Source organism: Temnothorax longispinosus, chromosome 12, assembly GCF_030848805.1.
Source record: "Temnothorax longispinosus isolate EJ_2023e chromosome 12, Tlon_JGU_v1, whole genome shotgun sequence".
Classification (NCBI taxonomy): Eukaryota; Metazoa; Arthropoda; class Insecta; order Hymenoptera; family Formicidae; genus Temnothorax; species Temnothorax longispinosus.
In genome coordinates this window covers 8,029,348-8,051,803 of record NC_092369.1, presented here as the reverse complement: position 1 = coordinate 8,051,803, position 22,456 = coordinate 8,029,348, and the positions used below count along the sequence as shown (strand labels likewise).

The window sequence follows — 22,456 nt, the reverse complement described above, 5'->3', positions numbered from 1 at the left end:
TGGGGAGTAGCGAGTAATGAAATGTTTGCGTGTCATAAATCGGAGACGTAAACGTGCGAGAAACCGGGAACGGCAAATTTGTTTCTCTATGCCACTGTTTTATATTCTTTCTTATTGGAACAATTGATAAAAATTTAAAGAATATTTTACGTCGCCAGATACAATAAGGCGAAGAATTTTCATATTATATCATATTCGCGGAAGACGTTTTACGTTACGACTTTACAGACAGAATTATATATTTTCACTGATAAAAAATGGTAGAGAATTCTTGATGAAAAATGATAGAGAGTTTGTTGTATAAATTCACGTTCGAATTAAGTGGAAAAATAAATACGAATGAAGGAAGAAATGAGAACGTACGTTGTGTATAAAAGATTCATTACGCTTCTGCAAGAGCGTAATGAGACATCTAAAGGAAGAGAAGTACGAGATAAACTAAATATCTTTAAAAATTATAAATATCTTTACCGTTTTTATAAGTGGTTACAAAAATATTACACAAAATACTATATCTTTCTGAAAGGGGATTCTGAAAAGGTATACTTAAAGAAAGTAAGCTAGTTGCAATGGAAGAACATTCGCAAAAACAACTTAACATAGACGGGTTAACGATAAAAAAATTTTTTTTTTTACTAATAATATAGGTCAATTTAAAAGTACTTTATTTGTTTTTAATATAGGTCAATGTTCGTTATCTTTTAATTGTATAATTCTCTATAAATTGTGTAAGAAAGAAAACGAGAGAAATCTCTTTTCCGAGCAAACAACAATGAAATTTTAATTTTTAATTTTTTTACGGGAAGGAAACTTGTTGCGCGATTAAAACTTTTCACGCTTGAAAATATCGGAATAGACAAACTTCCTAATGAAAGATGGTAATTCTCCGCGGTGTATTTTTATGGCTTGCCTCAAAGTCTCATCGTGACGATGAGGACTTCAGTATATAACAATGCTGTCTGCACTTGAATCGCATTTTCTAAAGAGTATCTCCTCGACATAGAAACGCGATCGGAACCACGTCACGTCGTTAATGAAAACGAGCGTTGCAAGAAGAAAACCGCAAAGTGGACGTCGATAAAGTCGCCGTGAAGTGGATGCTCGATAACTGTGTCCCGACGACGAAGAAGTGCGTTGAACGTGGAGCAAATTAAATTTTCTTCATTGACTAGTCCAAATTTTCCCATCGAGCCCTTCATTCCCGGCGCATCCTTCCCTTCTTTCTTTCTTCTAGCTCGTTCGTCACTCAACGACTTCCTTTTTGACAATCAGACGAGCAGGAACCAAGCTTATATCACTATTGTTGTATATTTCTGAACCATGAGATAACCGAAATTTCTGCTTCTTGCATTTTCATTTTGTTTCCTTATAATGTTATAATCGGCATCCGCAAATTGGAAAATTATTTAAACGAAAATCGTGTTCCATGCAAGTATGAATTTCATTTACCAATATACTTGTTTGCATATGCTATTTTGCTAAAAGATGTGTTCGTATTTCTTTCTTTCTTTATATCTCGTTTATATTTCTATTCTTTCAATTATATATAAATAATGCAATACAGTATACGCAAACATATATAGATTTTTAAACGGAAAAAGTAAGAAAGATATATTATAAATAACTCTGATTCTAAAAGATCTTTGAGATATTCGATATCCCGACAAATGTTAAGTGTCAAAAGGTATTGAATCTCGAAATTCTCTGTGGGTGGGCATAAAATATTCGTTTTGTACGTGAGAGAATTCACTTCGATAGATTTTCAACTTCGACCTTTGCCACTGTGCGATTGTCGAGAAAATGAAGGAAAGCATTCAGGATTATTAGCTCGTCAAAGTCGAAAAATAAGGATAATGCGTGTCGCACCTGAAATAACACGCAGAAGAAGGAAGCAGGTAGGTATACAAGCTAGGACACACAATAAGCAGTAAAATTTGCAAAATACTTTCTAAACACCTGTCACTGTCTGTATATGTTTCCGATCTTTTCACTTTAACTTTTAAGTTTCCTAAGCTGACATTTCTAAACTTTCTGAGAAATAATATTTTTAATACATAAAGTATATTTAAGCGGACAAATATAAGAATAAAGAAGGAAGTATTTTATGATGCGGTAAGAAAAATCGATGCAGCTGTTCTTAAACGATGTCTAACGTAAATCAGAGATGAAACGTGCGGAAGAGCAGAAGAAGTGATAAGAAAGTGACTGGATGTAAAATCTCTGAGATGCCATCGGGCTGAAGATATAAGAAAGCCCGGCGGCTTATCCAGTTTGCATGTTCTTTGTAAATAAAGAAAAAGTGTGGAAAACTCGCGTTACATATCGTGCATATTTCTCACGAAAAGCAAATTCATTCGGAATGACACATTGCACGAGAAGATAAATCATGACGCAAGAAAATTAAATTTTATTGTTGTGCAATTTGTGCCAAAGATACACTTGATAAACGATTGTTCATTAAATCCGCGTTCGTAATCATAATTATTCAATTGCACGCACAAATTTTACAGCTAGAATAATTACGTTTTATTAACAATAATTATGTATTAAATGTACAGTTTGTTAATCTCGATTATTAAAGAAAATTCTAAGTAGAGTGACGTGTGCATAAAAAATGCCATAAATTATAAGTTTAACTGTTGGCATTTTGCTTCATTAATAATTTCTAAAATTAAATGTTCTTTGTGTTGCTATTTTATCATCTCTTTAATAATATAGCATGACACAACCACACAACATACATACACACACACGCACACAAACGTCCCTCGTCGAACGACGTTGAGAATTTGACTACGCTTGATACTTGATTAATTTTAACTACACCGCATTAGTCCTTTGGCTATGTCATTGCGTGCACACTTATCCCTGCGCAAACGGGCTACAAATTACAGCGTAAGACGATCTCAAGGTACATATATATGTATACATATATGTGTATGTAAGCGTGTAGAGAGTGAATACAACGGGCATGCAGTGGCCCCTAGCGCAGCATTCACTTTACGTACATATACACAACTTATCTCGAGGAGTTTGCTGGCGTTCTTGCTTGCATTTGCCTAACCGCGTTAACGGATCCCGATCCAAATATCAGCCTCGAGGAACTCTCTATATGGCTTGTGCTTCCTGTGCACCGGGTCGGTGCCAAAACCGGCAACGAGCCTTTGTCCCTACGAATTCCCGCAAGACAAATCTCGAGTTTTGCGATTTACGTAAATGGAACGCAAATATTCCAAAACTTTGTAATCTTTCAATGCTTTTGTAGTAAGTAATATGAGCCAAAGTGGGTTGTTTCACACATTTAAAAATTGCCAAATAACTTTATGATAATTTAAATAAAGTTTATTATACGTTCTAATAAAATTTTGTATTAAAAAAAAATTTGGTACAAGTTTCTTAAATCGTGTCTCTGCAGTCCAGTTCCTCTCCATCTACTTTATTTAGGGTGTAATTTATCTAATTATATTTATGTAATTTATATTATATTTTTGATTGCAGATGAGCGGAAAACGGACCAGAAGTTTTAAGTGCGCCGTGCACCATCGGGACCGTGAGATCTGTTCCGAGAACGATTTTCACCTGCTCGTGCATGAGCCGCCTCTGTTTCGCAGGTACGATTAGTCACGCTTAATATAAGGTTTTCACGGTCGACTGAAATGTGACAGTAGCATTTTGGAGCACGTATTTTTCGCTCCATAAGATTTTAACAAGACATTCTTTTGGAGGAAGCTCTTTCCAACGATTAATCTTAACTAATTCAAAATCTAAACCGTCGAAATTCCAGACGACACATTGACTTACATTATTACTAATTATTATTATCAAAGCCGTAATCAAACATTTGAAGGTAAGTCGAGTAAAAAAAATCATTTGCGAAAAGGCATTCCGTTACTAAAACTTATTTAAGAATATCGTACATTCGAGTTGAGATAGTGTGATAGGTCTTTCGAAAAGGGGAGTAAACCGATTCTCTCATCTTACGACACGTCGGGAGACGAGAAAGACGCGCGAAGACGCAAGGAATGCGGATAAAACGAAAACACGAGACGAAAGAAGTTCTGTATTTTATTATTCCGGCAGAATATCCGACGTGCACGACGACGACGACGACGACGGAGACAGCAACGCGGACGAGGACAACCGTTCTTACAGTATTTCTACCGTGCATTTTATGCTGCGCATCGTTACCCATGCGAGAGAACCCCGAGGAGGTACCGACATACCTCGTACATTGTACGACCTGCGAAACATCAACATCTTTCTGCTTCCTACGACCCGCTCCTACGATCCCACTTCCTTCTTCGTGCCTTTCTCACTTTGCATCTTTTACGCTCCGTGAAATTATAAATGCAACGATGTCGTTATTTACCGATACGCTTCCGCGCTTTTAAACAGCTCTTTATAAGAGCAAATTCTTTTTTTCCACGAAGAGTGACAAGTGCAGCCGCGCCGTGAAAAAAATTTGTGACTTTCCATAGAGGAAGGAAATATAAACCCGCGTATGGATCGTTATTGTAACAGCTACGTTATTAGACACGGATTGCCAGGTGTAATCGATGTAGTAAATATCGTTCGTCGTTAATCATACATTTAACGGGTCCAACGAGTTCGTCGTCGATATAACTTACAGAATAATCGCTAGTACGCGACAAGCTTAATAACGCAATTTATTGACGTCCCCGACACGATGCAGTTTCGAGTGTAATTTGTAAACGTTACGTGACGAAGTATTTGGCGTGCAATTTAAATAAAGGCATTCCTGCTATCTAACGCGTCATTTATAACGATATTGCGAACGCGTCGATGTCGTCTCGCGATCTCGAAGGCGTATTCGTTTCGCTGTGTGATGCGCGTCCGAGGATATTAATTCCTTTTTTCTCGCGGAGCAACTCGATAAGATGAATAGGTTTGGATATGTATCGGGCATCTTTTCTCTCGAGGAGGCGCCGCGCCGCCCGTGCCGGGTCTCTCGAGCGTGGTCGATTCGACTTGTTCCTGGGTGCTATTCATAAATAATTCATCGTATCTCCCGCACGAAAGAAGAGACGGAGAAGATAGTGCTCGACGGAGCGAGTGAGGAAGAACGAGAAAATGAAACGGAGAAGACAGCGACAAAAGATAGGCCGTGCAAGGTAGACTTCGAGGTAGACACATGACTCTATATGAAAACTAATAGAACTGAGTTTCGAACCCTCAGCTGTCAAGGAACTCTGGATTAACATACACAACACACTACAATAGTAATTTTTGGTTTTACAAATATTTGTCCAACTTCTCACAAGCTTTATATGAGATATAACTCATATACATAAGTCCTGACACGTTTGTTCACATCTTTTTATTATTTTTTCTACATTCGAAAATTATTAACTTTGATCAAAGTCATCGTCCACTCCTGGGTAAATTGAGAGAGAAGCAGGGAAGTTTAAAGAGTTATAGAAAGACAAATGAAAAGTAGAGATCTACAGAAGAAGATAGAAAGAAAGAGAGAGAGAGAGAGGAATATGATGAGCGCTGTAAAATCTGGGCACCGCGCCGCGCCGCGACGTGGCGTACAGAGGAGAGAAATTCCTGCGCACACAAGATAAGAAACGGCAACCTGCAGCCAGGGTTCTTTGCAAATAAAATATCGCCTCGTGTCAAGCGGTTGCGTCTAGGCGGGGGTAGTGTGTTGAACGGGGGGGGGGAGAGGGTTGTTCGAGGGTGGGAAAGGATCCGACGCGTTACGACGGAAATATGACGAGACGATATTCCGAGCAGGTAGCGAGCGCATGCTTGGAATTCGGTGTGAGCACGACCCTTAAGTCTGTACGCCATCCCCCGCCCCCCCCCTCCGTGACACCGACATCACTCGTCTCGCTTTTGTCGTTTCCGACCGCTTCCGCGATCGCGTACCGCGTATCTCTTCGTCTCGCTATATCTCTCTTTCTCTCGTCCGCACTCCGTTACATTAACGCGACGAGGAGTATGTAAATTTTACCGCTGACTCGCGAAAAGATGGGACTTCTTCGCTCGTACCCTCGGGAGGTCGCACAGCCGACACATCTGAAAACCCCGAACGCGGCCACGGCGGTTTATGGCGGTCGGTATGTACATCTTGGTGGAGAGCCGTATTGGCCGCGAGGTAATGGTAGTGGTGCAAGAGGGATATTGAAGTCTTTGAGATTCTCCGACATGAATCGCAACGGCAATTCGGGCTGACGTTAATCTTTTATTTAAACTGCGAGGTGTTGGACTGTGCGTGAGGACCGCATTAACGAACGCTTCTGGCAAACTAGCATTTGCGAGTGAAAAACCTCCGCACGATGGGGAGTGGTATGGATGGATAACTCTCTCGTGACTCTCGGCCAGCGCGATCCACCGATTTCCGCTCCGACGATATTTCCGTTCACCATTGTCGCAAAAAGAAGGGATGGAACGCGGAGCGTCGCGTCGCTCCGTGCACGCTTCCGCCTCTATGTCGGGGTATTCGCTCTTGCTTAACAAACTCGAAGAGGACATTTTGCAAGGCGGGCCGGGACGGTATACAAAAAAGAGCCCGGTAACACACATGCGGAAATTCGCTGCGCGCGTACCGTCTCTCACTCGATCTCGGCCCTTTGTCGGCCCTCGCTTGGTCGTCGCGCTTCCATTTTTCGCTTTCGCGAGAGCGTCATCCAGCCGTTATGCGCTCGTTCGCGCTTCTCGTCGACGCGACAATGAGCTTCTGCTCTCGCGGAAAACCACTTCGCTTTCCTTTCCATCCCGTACCGTGCATATATACGTAACCATTATAACGAACCATCAGCAGAGCACAATTATTTCGCGCTTTTAACGCGCTCTTTACGGCGTTCCCGTCAAAGCCTCGTACTTGGACGACGACGCGGAACTCGGTTTCATAAAAGCCTTATCAAAAGCCTGTCGAATAGTTAAAAACATGAGCTGCAAATTGCTTGTAACTCGTGAATTCCGGTTGCCGATTAAATTAAGAAAAGTCTATGCAAATACGATAAATATAATGAGTTCAGAAAATTATTTGCAGAATTTTCCCGACCAAGAATGTACCAAGTAGAGGAAATTCAATCTATTGAATATTAAAAATATTCCAGAGTGAGCTAAGTTATTTGCATCGTAATCTATATTTAAGTATAATCAGACTATTGAAAATAGAACAATTGGATATCACTCACATTTTTAGAACCAGCAAAGTTCGAGAGAAAATATTTAATGTAAAATCTAATCGATATTTTTTTTATTTTTACAAAGTAAAGAATAAAAAATTCCAAGTTTAAAATTATGTCGAAATATTTTTGCATGCAAATATACATCGTTAAGTATATATACGTGTGTCGTGTAGAAAATGATTGTCACATTTTGGTATCGATTATTCATTTAACGACTCAATCATCCCAAAACGGAACCTACCCGTGAAGAAATTCGGTAAGCCGATTTCCGCAATAATTTCACGCATTTAGCTGGTTCTTCGTCTCCAGTATACCCTAGGGCGGTATGTTTTTAGTGACGGTGCGAATAACACCTTTTGGAGGAAAATATTTGTCGTTTTTGAAATATGCCGAAACCCCATTCAACTAAGGCCGCCCGCGTTTCAGAGGAGCTCCAATTTTTTCTTGCTTACTTGCCTACCTACCTACCTACCTACCGCGCTACTAAAAGATGCTCGACGATGGATGCACGTATAGTCGTTGTCGCCGTCGACGAAGTCGACTTTGTCGCTGCACGACCGCATTGTAAAAGCCCCGTCGTTCATTGTTGACCATCAAAGGACCGCGTCTCACGTCGAAAATCGCCCGGAACGGAAAAGAGAAGCCGACAAATTGGAGGTTGGGCTAACGACGTGCTGCTGTTGGCCTTCTGTGTGAGAGCTACGTGGCCATTTTTTCGATATTCGCCGTCCTAGTTGGCCCAGCAGCATGTAATGAAGTGATGCCAGTGCACAAAGGATTTAAGGATCTGGAGCGGTATATTACCGAGCTTATTTCACAAACACAAATAAGATGAAAGATATAGAAAGGGTCCAGTGACCCCAATTAGTATAAGATTTAAATGTCTTTACCCCAGTAAAGACTGGGGTCTTTACAAACTTTACAAATGTCTTAATATGCAGATTCTTCGATTAATTTCAAGAATTATTTATTGATATTATTAGATTGTTAAATACGGAGTATTATATTATGAAAATTTTTATTTTTTATATTGTTCTTGTGAAGTAAACGCATTTATAATGCAATAGCATTTCTTTATTCGCCGCTTAAAAAAACATTAAGTGTTATCATTAAATTTATATTTGTTAATTTCGCGGCAATAGTTTTTCGTGCAAAAAATTGCCGTTTAAAATCATGATCGGCGGTTCCGGGACGCTCTTGTATGTCGCTTCTCAATCCCCCCGTTTAATCACCGTGTAGTTTTTACACGTGATCACTCGTCCATCGGGCAATCCCGTCAAATCCAATTTCGCCGCCGGCGATAGGCCTATACGATAAGATCTGGCGAGACGCGGAGCAGACACACATTATGGAGCGTCGAAGTTAATAGGCGATATAAAGAGGGATCGTGTGTGCGGTAAAAGACGATCTACTGGGTCGTGAAAGACGTATTTGGGAGGGGACAGCGGAGGTCGCGAGGCATCCGGAGGCCTGGAAATCCGCACCTGGTCAGCTCCGACGTGCGTGCGTGTTTCTGAAAAAAAAAATGGGGCGTGCGAGAGAAAAAGAGGAGAGAGAATAAGTGGGAAAGAGAGAGGCCGTGTCCCCTGGCAGGTACACACAGATCTACCGATGCGCTGTCGTCCAGATGCGTCGTTGGGTCCTAACGAAACCTGCAAGAACTTGCATTTGACATTTCACAAGCATTGATTACGGATGTCGGGTTTGTCCTGTAATTTATTTCGCTTCGTGCCGCCGCGTGTCTCGAGTAGTACGACGGATTCCGAATTATTCTTTCAGAGGCTTGTACCTTGTACTCGGCTCGGATGAGCGATCGCGAATTGGTTCTGTAGCATGGACACCGGCATTCTGAGCTAAGCAGAGATCTTTATTGTACTCGAGTTCCGGAAAATTACGGGCAGCCGCGTAATTCGCTCGCTTATTGTATTCATATAATTCTTTGATGTCAGTATTATTACGTAATTCTCTCGGGGTTTTGATGAAATTCTGTTTTTGTACTTTTATCTCTTATTGTAGTGCTCAGAAAATAATTTCGTAAAAAATGTTTTATCTTCATTATTATTAAAAGAGATAAAAAGGGTAAAAAAAAAGTTTAACATTTCTGTCAAAAAAATCTGACTAAAAGAATTACAAAAATGTAGGAAATTCTTTTAAATAATTTTCTATCGTACAATTAGCAAATATGTAAAATTAAATATATTTACTAGCAAAAAGTCAATTTATTTCAGATAGGATTTTTTATAGTAGTTTTTTTCGAGCATCGTGGTTCTTTGATGTAAACCTTGATTGATCATGCTACCATCATTTCTCAATAGGTAGACGCACGAATAATCGCAGGGAAAAACTCTCACGTAGTACGCGAACACGGCCCTGTTATCGATATCCTTTTCCCATTTACATTTCAATCGGCGTTCACAAAGCGACGCGGCCGATCATGCGTCGCAGAGGCGCATAGAAATCGTGGAATTAATATCTCCAGAGATATTTTCGCATACGGGAATCGCAAATATATAGATACATATAAATTGCATGCATGAAAATACCTTTCGAGCTATAGATCAAAACAACCACGAGGCAGCTGGCCTCGCGCGAATATTGCTACTGTCTGCTGTTTTTTTTGTATCGCGAAAATCTGGAGAACGAAACGTCAAAAATTTGAAAAATTTATCGGAAGATCCAAATTGCTATGCCAAGTGCCAATCGTTCGCTACATGTAATCGTTACGTTTCGTAAAACGCATTGTTTGTAACAAATATTTTTTTCAAGAAAAACGAAGATCGAAATTTGTATATTCGTTCAAGTAGAATTTTGTCTCTTCATTCTCACAATTGATCGCAATGGATTGCACGCAACAATTTCTTATATTTGTGTAAATCGATCTCATCGTTTACTGGAACGTTATTTTAAATACAAAAAAACATTTGCAGATAAAAAAAGTTCTCTTTATTCCTTCTCTTATTTTCTTTTTAAATCTCCGTCCCTCGACAATACTATAAATTTTTTATTTCAATGAGAAGTATCCGACTTTTTAACAATATGAGCATTCGTTTAAACCACACGAGAACGTATATCCAACGATTGATGGAACAATAAAAAGTTTTACGGGACGAAGCTCGTAAAACAGTGATCGTAACGACGAAACGTACCGCCGTAGCCGTATGCAAGTAACATTTGAATCGAAAACAGGTAAAATTTCGACGTGAAGAGCACTTTTAACGCGGATGACACGTGTATCTGTCAATCAGCGCGACATCAATCATTTTCACGTGCCGAGAGAACGACAGTTTTTTGCGTACCCAATCGCGATAAATATCGATAAATATTGATAAATATCGATATGACGGTCATAAAAATTTATAGAAAATAACGTTTTGATGAGTCCTCAAATGTACAAAATTTTTTACGAATCACAAGCACTATCGACAAGAGTACAATAAAGTACGAATAAATGAGAGAAAATGTATATTTCCAGAAAAACATTCTGATAGAGAAATAATTTTTAATGCACGACGATATCGACGAAAATAAAAATTCGAGGATTTTGCCCATTACAAGTAGGTAATCAAAAAATTATGCGAGACTAAAGCGCAATGCGAAAACAAAAGATATCTGTACGGATTCAAGTCACTTGCACTACGTCGAACAAAGACGCGTAATTGAGAGGAAGAGTCAATCGATCACATCTATATAAAGCGACACTGGCACTATCGACTCTTCAAGCACATCGGATTACGGAACGTATCGCCGCGAGATACATGATTGATACGGAACATATCGATACGAAATACAACTCGGCATCTCGGAATCGAAATTACTCGTGTGACGATATTCCCAGATCCACCCTTCGCTCGGGCATATACAACCCGACTCCTCGCTGCTCAATTATCGATTCGTATCACACGCGCGCGAATGTCAAAGGGTGAGACTCAAGGAATTCCGAGGAAGGAAGGCTCTCCTTAGTCGCTAAGGACACTCTGAATCTCTATCTTCGTGCATTCGACTCTCCGCGGCACTGAAAGATTCGCGCGCGCGATACGTGGTGATAGGTGATATTCGCTCTTCGAGGAAGGCAGACCGAATCTATCGGGAATGAACGTCGAACGAGACGCGCGGACGGCACGAAACGCACGGCGCGACGGCTCGCGACCAAGTGCCGAGCGTGACTCGCGAAGGGTCGCTCCGGCGGGCGCGGCGCGCTATTGGCTCGCGGCGCCCCCACCACGCGAGCTTGCCCCTGGATCGGGCCAATCGACGTGTCGCCAGCCCCGTCGGTCGGCCGAGACCGCGTGTGCACCCACGCAGGGCGGCTCGTGGCTCCAGGCTCGCGGCAGTCACTCAGTCAATCAGTCACTCAGTAGGCCCGCGGCGCGCCACGAGGTGGGATCTGTGAAGCGTTGTACGTTACACACGGTGTGCGGGAGAGATACGTTATTTACACGCGCTCGCGCGGGGATTATCGTGCGGACGAGAGAGAAGAGGCGCTCGTCGGTCGCGGCCCGTGCGCACATCGCGCTCTTCCTTCCACGGCCACTTTGCCTTCCTTCGAGCGTCGAGCGCATCCAACGTCCGCGTTGATGCTCGCTATCGGCACGGGTGGATTTGCGAGTCCGAGCGGGCGAACACCGTCTCGTGCACCGTCGCGTCGCGTGGGACGTCGCGTTAAAATCGCGTCGTCCTCCTCGACGTTGCCGTCGTCGTCGTCGTCGTCGTCGGCGCCGTTTGTCCGGATGTCCTGGCCGAGCTGAGAGAACGCGTACTCTCCGTCGCGCGGAGTGTCGAGCCTACCAGCTCGCGGTGTTTGTGCTGTCGACGTGGTGATACCAGCGGCCGCGCGCGGAACGATGTGCGTGACAGCCATGCCGTTAAGTGCGACGAAGATACTGAAGGATAGCGCGAGCCGGCAGCCGGCGAGGACTACTATCGCGACTAGTGCACAGGTGCAGGGATTAAGCGGCGGCGGCAATAACCGCAACGGCAACAACCACCATCACCACAATGCCGGCGAGCCGACCAGACCGCAGCACACGTCGATCATGTAAATATATCAAAGTTTAATCCTTCCGTTTTTCTCTTTACCGGCGCGACCCGACCGTTCCGCGTGTCTCTCCGACGATCGTTACGATCCTCCGTCTCCCTTCCCCGCGAGACACGCGGCAAGGACGACGAACTCTCTTTCGCGCGAGATCGATCGTCGCGTTCTATAATCCTTTGAGTGTCAAGGCCGCGACGACAGCGAAAAGTGTCGCGGCGTCGCTCTAACCTAAATCCCCGCGGTCGCGATCCGATTGGATATTACAATTAAATATTGTGACACGTAATACGCGAATATTCCGATGGAAGAGAACTTTGGGAACGAAAAGAGACAGTTGTCCTTGTCGAGATTATTTACAAATGACGGTTACATGCTTTTTGCGTTACCGTGCAATTAGGTTAGTCGCCGTGATACTTTAGACGAATTGTAACAGCCGCGGTATTCGCGATCAAAAGATTAGCTGTATAAGCTGTATTTGGTGTAGGATATACGTTGGGACCGATAACCAAACAAATACCGCCCGATTGAGGATGTCAACAAGAATCGCAAACGACATTGCTCCGTTTATCTAGTCTAGTCGATCGAAAATAGAGAATTATTATGCGCGAATCATGCATCAATTATAGTTTCTGTTTCTTCGCGGAAAAATCGGAGAAAAATCCTGATCGAGAAACGAACGTTGTCCATCCCGCGTAACCTTTTATTTCTGCGAGATAAAATATTCAGCTTTTAATTGCCGCATATTAATATTTATATTGTTCTCCATTATTCTTTCGCAAGTCCGTCGCTAAATTTTCTGCCGCGCGTATCGATTAACGATACATTGCGAAACGTGCACATTCGTTGCCTGTGTGTCCCCTTCAATAATTCACGTCTCACGTAAGCTTATTACTGGGCCGATTCACTGTGGATTCGTAAATCTCTTCGATGGTTGGATCGTTCCGGGGCGCGTGCCACCCGATACCTCTCTGTCCCCCGACTGCAAATTTGCCTCGCGCAGTTTCATAGCGCGAATCGCGCGAAGTGTCTTCGGGAATATTTTATCTCGATGGCGCGAGAAAGACGATCGCCCCGGCGACGGATCTCCGGAATATTATCTGTAGCGGAAACTGGCGAGAAAACGTGTTCGCAATTCTAACGAAATGCGCAGAAAAGTTTTTCTCTCTTTTCCCACTGAATCTACTTGAAAACGCAAGGAGGAAATTTACTGTCGTTCGCGTGAGTTACGCGTGCCTCGTCAGAGGACGAATTAAAACGCGTCGATGGGGAAAATGTGGCAAAGATTTTATATATAAAACGTCGAAAGCATTTTACCCGGCAAGAGAACTGTGTGCAAGGCGCAGGGGTTGACTTTGTACCTCGAAACTCTGCGTCGGAGGTATTAAATTTTTATAATCAGCATTGCAGGGCATTTGGTAATTAAATTTGACGTCGCCGGCAGTAATTCGTTAGTCATAAACGTAGTCAATATTCGCTCGTGTTAACGTTTATTCCATTGCGAAGATCAAATTAGTCGCATTTATTTAATGTTATATAAAAGCTCGGTCCTCGATGAATAATCCTCAACAGTCGCGTCGACAACTGCATAATCTCGTTCCAATCGTGAAATACGCAATCGAATCGATCTCCTCTTCTCCTCCAACGTTTCAGATACGTGTTAGTATTATAGAAAATTGAAAAAAATTACTTCAAAATTCCGTGCATGCACGTTATATTTCGCGTTCAAGCGTAGAAACGTGTCGCTTTCGTGTATAAATGAAAAATGCAAACACGAGAATCAAATTTCTTGGATCACCTATCTGTATCCAATATCGAACGATAGAGTGCGATAAACGAAAAATTCGTCGTCGACGATAATATTCCGTATATAATATGCGCATGCACACGTGTACGAATGATATTTCGTGAACCTACGATAAAATAAATGTTGATCCGCGGCCGTTAATTCTGGTGATTATATCATCGCGACATTAATCGGTATTTTCGTTTTGCTTGAGCAAGCTTCTCGTGCGATCCGACAAGTACACAACCTCAATGGTCACCGTATGTTCTTTAGACGTCCATGTCTGTCTCGACCGATTTGTGGAAGCCATGATCGAAATATTCTGTACATGTGCACCGAGTGATGCTTGTAATTCCATATTTCATCGATTTAACACAGGGATTTGATTTGATGTGGACGATCTGCGAAGTTAAATACCGTTTCTGCAAAAATTGTTGCAGAAACATCCTGTGAATGCCGTATATTTTTATTAATTCGCCGTTTCTCCTAGACGAATCATGTATAATTCGATTTAATTAAGATTGTTTCTGCAAGAGTGGAATATCATAAACACGACGAATGTAGCGGGTCGACAGACGGCGATACTCTAATCGACGATAATTTAATCGGCTGCGGCGGTAAGGGGTGATCGATTGTGCAATGGTAATCGCGTTGTTGAAATTAGTTTTAAAAAACGCGGGGAACGGGAAGGAAAACACACGTGGGAGTCGTCGATCACGCAAGGTATGCGTATTTCGTGCAACTGCGAAACGAGTGGAAAATTGATAAATCGCCGTATTTAACGGCAATATTTCGTAGATAGGCCGGTCGGCGGGGCCACGATAGAGTCGGTGACAGTCATTTGTCACTAATGATCAATTACGCTTTACACACCTCGATTTGTCGGTATTATGCCGCGCGGATCCGTTTTACGCCGGGACGATACGTTATTGCCGGGGCGCGCGACGCGCGAAACACGTCAGAAATTATTGCGGCGACCCACATCCGGCTGACAAACTGTCGATGTTTTGGTCAGCTTGCAATTGAGCGCGTACGTTACAGTTTATCGTCAACAATTAATTACCCACTCGTGCTGGTAATGCATCGGCGCGCGCGAACGTGGCACCTTTTTTGTGTCTACGTGGACAATCGCGTAGTTGGTACTTCCGTTCAAATTGCCAGAAGGATCTAAACTAGACTAGTAAATTCACGGAATAGTCTTTTAAATTCCACAGAGTCACAATACGTCGGAGTAAAATAATCGGAGAAAATTATGCTTTGATGTATCGTTTATTGATATAATTTCGCCATTTATTTTATAGCAGCAGTAACAATAATTTTTCTCGTTTTCTCGACTTGCGCGAGTGAAATCGCGTATGCTCTCTATTAAATTTATCGACTATCTTTGCGAATTTTTTAGTCGACGGTTATCTCTATCCGAGTGCGCAAACATTCCCGTACTTGTGCTTGCGGATTCACAAATTCAATCTAGCCCATTCGCGTGTTTACTTACTGTCTGTCGAGTATTTTACTTGGACGAGACACTGTTATGGGCGGGTTATGTAGCATCGAGAGGAGAAGGCAGGAGACTACATGGAGGAAAACGCGGAACTTTTATCCCAAGTTGTTGCGCGCCAGGATTGAGGCTGTCCCTCGAAAACGCATAAAATGCATGTCTGTCGTGGTGCAATTGTGTGCTCGCGTGTATGTACATAGGTCGAATTTGCATTTATCCAAGGATTTCTTTTCACGGTGGACTCCTTTGCCCCTACATAGAAAATTCACGGACGGCGTACATATATAGTCGCGCAAGTCCCAATAATATATCGGAGCACATATGTACGTAGTGCGTAGTGAATAACGCATATATCATGGATACAATCCTGGATATGTTTAAGAAAGAAAGTTTAAGAATAATAAGAAATTGCGCGTGTTTGAAACTAATAACTCTATAGTACTTGCTCTTCGAATGTTTACAGAAATAAAAATAGGAACGCGAGTGAGTTTTAATTGGATTAATAATAACTATCGCATGATTTCACATATCTTTCGCATAATCAATTGTTTTCCGGATACTTGTTAGATTTGATGGTAGATATAGATTTGTGGATATATTCATCCGTGAAGCAGTTTCCTATCCCGCGGAGGAAATATACAGTTGTACGAAATCGATTTTATAGGGTCCCAATACGCGGAAGTTACAAATATTTCCGAAGACATTAAGTACGTCGTATTTCACCGAAGTCCATCGATGATAAATTTAAAGCTCTGTAAAATGTTTCCGCAGTCGTTTTCGATGATTCTCTTCGAATTTCTTGCAGCAGTTTTTACGGTTTTAGACATCTCGCCGGGTTTACGGGGTTACTTATTTCATCGAGGTTTATACTTTTTTTCCCTCCATCGCTTTTAATCCAACACGGAAAACTACTCGAAATTTTCACGTTGAAGCGAGATAAATGCCGTGATCGGAATCCGTTCAAGTGCGAAAAACAATCGAAAATTATCTCGCGACTTCATTATTGCGGCTCTCGCCCGAGTCGATTCTCATATGAATCTATCTAGCATATGAATCTATCTAGCGATAATTTATGGTGCCGACGATGGTGGGCCGTATTGAATGCGGAATTACACACCGCCCCGGATATATCCCGTCCAACGGGGGCGCGGTGCGCGACCCTAAATATCGAATTACAAAAACGCACTCCATCCACGACATCGCGGTAATTATTATGCGTGCGGTCATCGCGACCCACGCACGAATAATCCCGAATTACGGGTCGAGAGAGGAGATCGAGACAGAGAAAGAGAGAGAATTGGAAACATATGCTTTCCCCGTGTTGTCGCGTCCTTCGTGCGACCGTCGCGGTCGCAAAAATCAGGTAAATTTATCCGGTGGATTTAATGCAATACTAGAGATATATCTAAAATCGAATCCACGCGCTAAATTTATTAAATTTGTCAACGTGAGTTATGTTACACGATATTTATACTACAGCTGAGATTTTTCTGTCGATAAATTTGACCTCAGAAAAATTTAACTAGCGATATTCTCGCAACAGTCATATCACGTAATTGACAGAGCGACGGGTGCAAGACTGACAAATTTACCAACATCGACGTATGTACGTAACGTAGCGTTCTTCTAGCCTGGCCATCACACAACAGCGGTGAGATAAATCGCTTGGATATTCGGGCGCCGTCGCACTTTGTTTGCGATCGCGCTTTCGATCATCGCTCACCGCTCGCGCTAATCGCACCAATAATTCGCCTCGTTACGAGCGTGTCGCATCATCCCTGAAACGTTCATTTCTGTTAAGCTTCCGGGTATTTAATTATCCATCTCGACGCGATGGGTGACGTGTCGATGGTAAAACAGGTAATACCGTGCCGGAGCGTCCGGTGGGATTGCACTTGGAATATGTTTCGTCAATTTTCATGCTGATCAAGCTTTTACACGTGTTGCATACGTCATTTGTACACTGGTATAAGCATCAGTGACATATTCCGGTGCCTTCAAACTGCGAAATCATGTTACGATATTTGATAAATAAATATATTTTGGATAACAAATATGTGTAATAGAGAGGTAAATAATTCATAAAGAATATTTATGATTCATATAATATAACGATATTGTGATTATTTTTAACATGTAATTGAAATACAATCTTTGCTCTTATTCCGCTACGTTGCTGTTGAGACTTTATTATTTTTAGAATTTATTATCGCGATTTCATATGAGTTGCTGTAATATGAGTAAAGTAATTGATCTGCCTGTGTTCTCGTGTAAGTTATGTCAATTACCATATGGAAGAACGGTTTTACTGAAGTATATAAAAATTAAGCCAGACAGATCTGAAAATAATTATGTTGAACTATCTAAATAATTATATTGAATGCTCAAGCTGGTTGCTAGAAAAACTTTTCGCAGCATTATCATGCTTGAGCGTCCTACATAATTATTTTGATAGTCCAATAGAATTATTTTCAGATTTGTATCTGGCCTAATTTTTATACATATATACTTCATCAAAACCGTTCTTTGCGTACAGAATATTGACCCATATATTACCGCGATTACGACGATTGTCGGTGCACCTTTCGATTCTATCCTCTATTTGCACCTTCCTTTTACATTGCTGCGCGCGTTTTCCTTCCGGCGCCGGTTGATTTTCCGCGTGGCGTGTGTTGGCGATACACGGCGCGGCGAACGTGTCGACGAAATCGGGCGCGAAACTGGCCAAATACTGGAATGTTTTACGAGCGCGTGTTCGCATAAGTACCTCGAGCGACAATTTCGCGTTTAAACACGCTACCCCCGTGTGCGGCTGGGATTGCGCGGAGGTCGGAAGAGAGAAACGACAACTAACGAAATACGCTCGCTTGTTCGTCCGCTATCTACTATCCCTTCCTGTGCGAGTTCGCCCAGATTGTAGTGATGGCACATAAAATAGTTAATCTTGTACTTCTAATAACCCATTTCGCGCCAATCTATAATTCATAGCTTTTGCCATACTTTTCCCGACGGGTTTTACAATCTGCTGCTTTCCCCGTCGTTTTCCCTGTCATCGTCATTTATTTATCTCGCATGTTCATCCATTATTTATTCAATTTCTTTGAGGTATATAGGTATGGGCATGTTTGAGAAAAGGTAATACCATGAAATGTAATTACACTATATCTCTATTAATTCTGCTCGATATTCTGTATTTAAGCTGAATTTGCCTTTTTATTTTATCTCCTGTTGCTTTAAAACTTGATCTGGTAATTATGTTCGTCTGGCACTGATATTAGTGGTTTATTAGTTTAGCCGATACAGATCGCCAGTTATTTTTCCACTGATTTTTCGTTATTTTCGTTGTTTTTTTTGGTGAAAGATAAACGCTTCGCGAATTTTCTCCGAGGCACGTTTAACGTTGAAATATATTTATTAAATAAAACCAATGCATTGCCTGATGTTTCGCGCGTTGTTTAATTTGTTATAAATTATTATATTTAATTGAACTATCTCATATAAAAAAGAAAAAAATAGAGGAGAGAGAGAGAGAGAGAGAGAGAATAAAGATATTAAATTTTGAAAGCTAATTGCGACAATGTTTTTCTTTGGAAATCATGAAAAATTGTGAATTTTCGTGAGTTCTCTATACTATTTTATGTCACTAAATAAACGATGTACTTTTAATTGTTCATTATATCAATCATAGTTTTACATTAAAATTGCTTAACGTATTTATTCTTTGTGTAAAAAATCTTCTTCACAAACAATCTCTATTTATTTTGTCCCATGGATTTTAATAGCATAGTCGCGCGACGACAATTATCGTTCGCACGATTGCACGATTGCGCATATGACGAAACAATGCGCGTTGCATTATTTTTTATTTGACATGCTTTTTCCATTAAGGCAATATAAACAGAAAAGCACGCTGAATATATCGATACGATGTAGAATTGCGTTCTATGTTTGCTGAAGGTACGCGGTTACGCATGAGCCCGTGAATATTTATCACTAATTTTTCACGTCGATCATGTGTTCAGGACAAATCGACGCTTTCCGAAAATATATATGTTTATTTTATATAAACTTGTATGTGCCTGATAATCGAATCGAACGAAGCACGTTTTTTGAAAATGTCAGTGTAGGGTAGTTCAACGCGATAATGTAAATAATTTTTTCTCACTTTTATGTAAAAAAACCTACGAGATTTTACAATTTTTATTTTAAACTGTCGATTTTTTCATTATTTTTATGCGCCTCAGTTTGGTGAGTAATAATATCACGCAGTAATATGTATATTGCAAATGTAAAACACATAGCAGGTAATTCGCATATCTTTTAGCTCTGATTTCTTTTTGTCTTCTTTTTCATTCTTTTTTGATCATTTTTTTATGTAGCTCTATATTTTTGTATATATACACATACATTGCAACGCGAACATATGATTATCCCTAAAAACTTTACACGTGTCGCATTTCTTTTATCTCATGCATGAAATAATTTGTTTGAAAAGTATAATTAGGAAATTACATTTCTTTCTCTTCTTTTCTCCTCTTGATCTCTTTCTGGCGTTTGTTACATTCCTGGCATCGCGTATGCACGGCGTAAAAAATAGTAAAAAAGCCCGGAACCCACCTAATTCTACTTCGTACAGATTACGCAATACTACTTTGTCGAGTGGACGAGAATTCTTTTGAAAAATGCTGTTTTCGCTTGTCGTACAGATCGTTACATTGCAGAGCGGCGTAAGCTTCAGGAAATCGCGTTCCACATTCTGTCGGAAATTCATTCCGAAAGACTCTTTGCGATGAAAAATTACGGAATCACGCAATTTTTTCCCCGAGAGTAGAACTTTCTTCTCTGTAAATTTAAATGAACGATCTATTTCAAATATTACTCCTTCAGACTAATATAATACGTTATCTATACTGTTATTTCAATCGCATAGTGGTCGATTTTTTAATTCGCACTTTTAACTGTTATAATCATCTCGATCTATCAAATCTTTTATTCACTAATGCACGATATTCTAATTAATACATGATATTCTCTTTCAATGATTAGACACGAAACTACGTATTATGTTATCATCTCGATGTTAAAGCAGCGCGTCTCTCAAACCACCGCCGAGATTAATTCGCTGTATATCCTATCATCTCGCAGGTGTGGCGCGAGTGCCGAGCATTATTGTCGATCTTGTCGAGTAAGTTCGATCGCGGTAACACTCTCGGTACCCTGCGCATCCCGCTCCTCGTCTTCCACGCACTTCTCGAATGAGTTAACATTCTTTCGACAAACACTTCGGTGACGAGGTGCTCGACGCTAATCGATCGACGTCCTCGAACGAACAAAAGTCGCCGCAAGCGGCGCCCACTTTTCTCGGCCTTGCAATTTTTCGCGCGGCTGTTGCAGCAACAAGCGAGGCTTGCGTATGTGTGGGACGTAGAAGGAGGAGGTAGCAGACGACAGTGGTACGGGTAAATAGAAGAACTCGTCGGTCTCGAACTGGTCTCGAGTTTTCGACAGTGAAGTGCTTTCGAAAAAGCTCTCACACCCGCTTTCGAGAGTCGCTATAGGTCCGTCTGGAGGAGGGGAAAGGGTGGATCGCACAAACCAGAGGCGAAAGAGAGAGAAAGAGAGAGAGAGAAAGGGGGGGGGGGAAATGCACAGAAGAGGGAGATGTAGAGAGGAAGGACGTGGCACCTAACAAGTGACAATTACCGGCGCTAACGAGCAACGGGACGCCCGTAGTGTATAACCAGCCTCATAGCGGGCTCTGTAGGTCCGCTTCCGAAGTCCCGTACGCCCCTTTCCTTTCTCCCTGCTTGCTCTTTCTCCTCTCTCTCACTCTCATCTGGCGGCCTTTCTCGAACGTCCATCCATTGAGAAGCATCCACTGCCGTATGCTGTCAGGTCACCGTCGAAGGCCCGGGCGAACATCGAGTGCTCGGACGTACTCCCGAACAGTTCTCTATCCTACTCTCTATCACTCTTTCTCTATCTAATCCTTTCTCTCTGACTCTCTCCTTTCTCCCGCTTTCGGCGCCGGGGCGACGTTCCAGTTTCGCTGATGCACAACGAAACCTGACACGCTAGCCGCTCACGCTGTGTCGCTTCTCAAACTCGTCAGCGTGCTGTTCCTCCTGTAGTCTTACCCGACGTAATTTGCGGGGTGATAAAAGTCCCAATAAAACAAGCCTTTTCGAATGTAATTGAAGGAAAAAAAATTTCGCTTATGCGGTAAAACGCGACGTGCAGAATCGATAATTTAGGAGTACCAGTATCTATAGTTGTTATGGCCATCTATTATGCTCTTATAAATTTTATATATTACAAGGATATATTTTTACTACAATTTTTAAATTTTTTAAATCCCATTACTCCATTATTCTCAGGAAATTTTTTACAGGACTCGAACAAAAGATAATTTTTATTCAATTTGAAATGAGAACACGAGTTGTTTGTTTAAATTAAAACTGTCTTTAAAAAAATTTTTCTCGCGTTAGTGCTAATATTAACAAAATTTTTTCACATTTTTACTCTTATTTGATTGTAATAAAAATAAAATCAACATGATATCGGAATATGTAGAGTTACTGTCCGTTTTTTAAAGTGTTCTTTGAAATTTCGGCAACGTTTACATTTCCTGGATTTTTATTTAGATTTATCTCTCTCTCCCTCTTCCTCCTTCACAGATATATCGAATAATTAAATATTTAATCAAACCATATAAATGAAGTATAATCCAAGTTCGTTGTGTGCAAGTGAGCTACTTGCATCATATCTACTTGGATCATATCATATTTGATTTATGTGATTTAATCAAGATATCAAGATATCGCCACTCTCTGCGCCATGATATCGCCACTAATATATTACTGGTATGACCAAGTATGACTTGTTGAAAAACACCGATCGGCTGACTATACATAAGTTTCTACTACTGACATACACTGTCAGCTGTGAGTCACAACTAATTGTAAGTTATTCGCGTGCATTCA

General features: G+C 41.4%; 1 protein-coding gene across 2 annotated transcripts in view; it reads left to right on the top strand.

Annotated features, from left to right (window-relative positions):
* The window catches only part of Stet (stem cell tumor), a 365,074-nt gene that overhangs the window by 215,043 nt on the left and 127,575 nt on the right, over window positions 1-22,456 (top strand). For both annotated transcript variants that reach the window (XM_071795513.1, XM_071795511.1), the window contains exon 5: window positions 3,499-3,611. In XM_071795513.1, coding sequence (XP_071651614.1) covers window positions 3,499-3,611 — 113 coding nt within the window. The remainder of the gene's footprint in view (window positions 1-3,498; window positions 3,612-22,456) is intronic.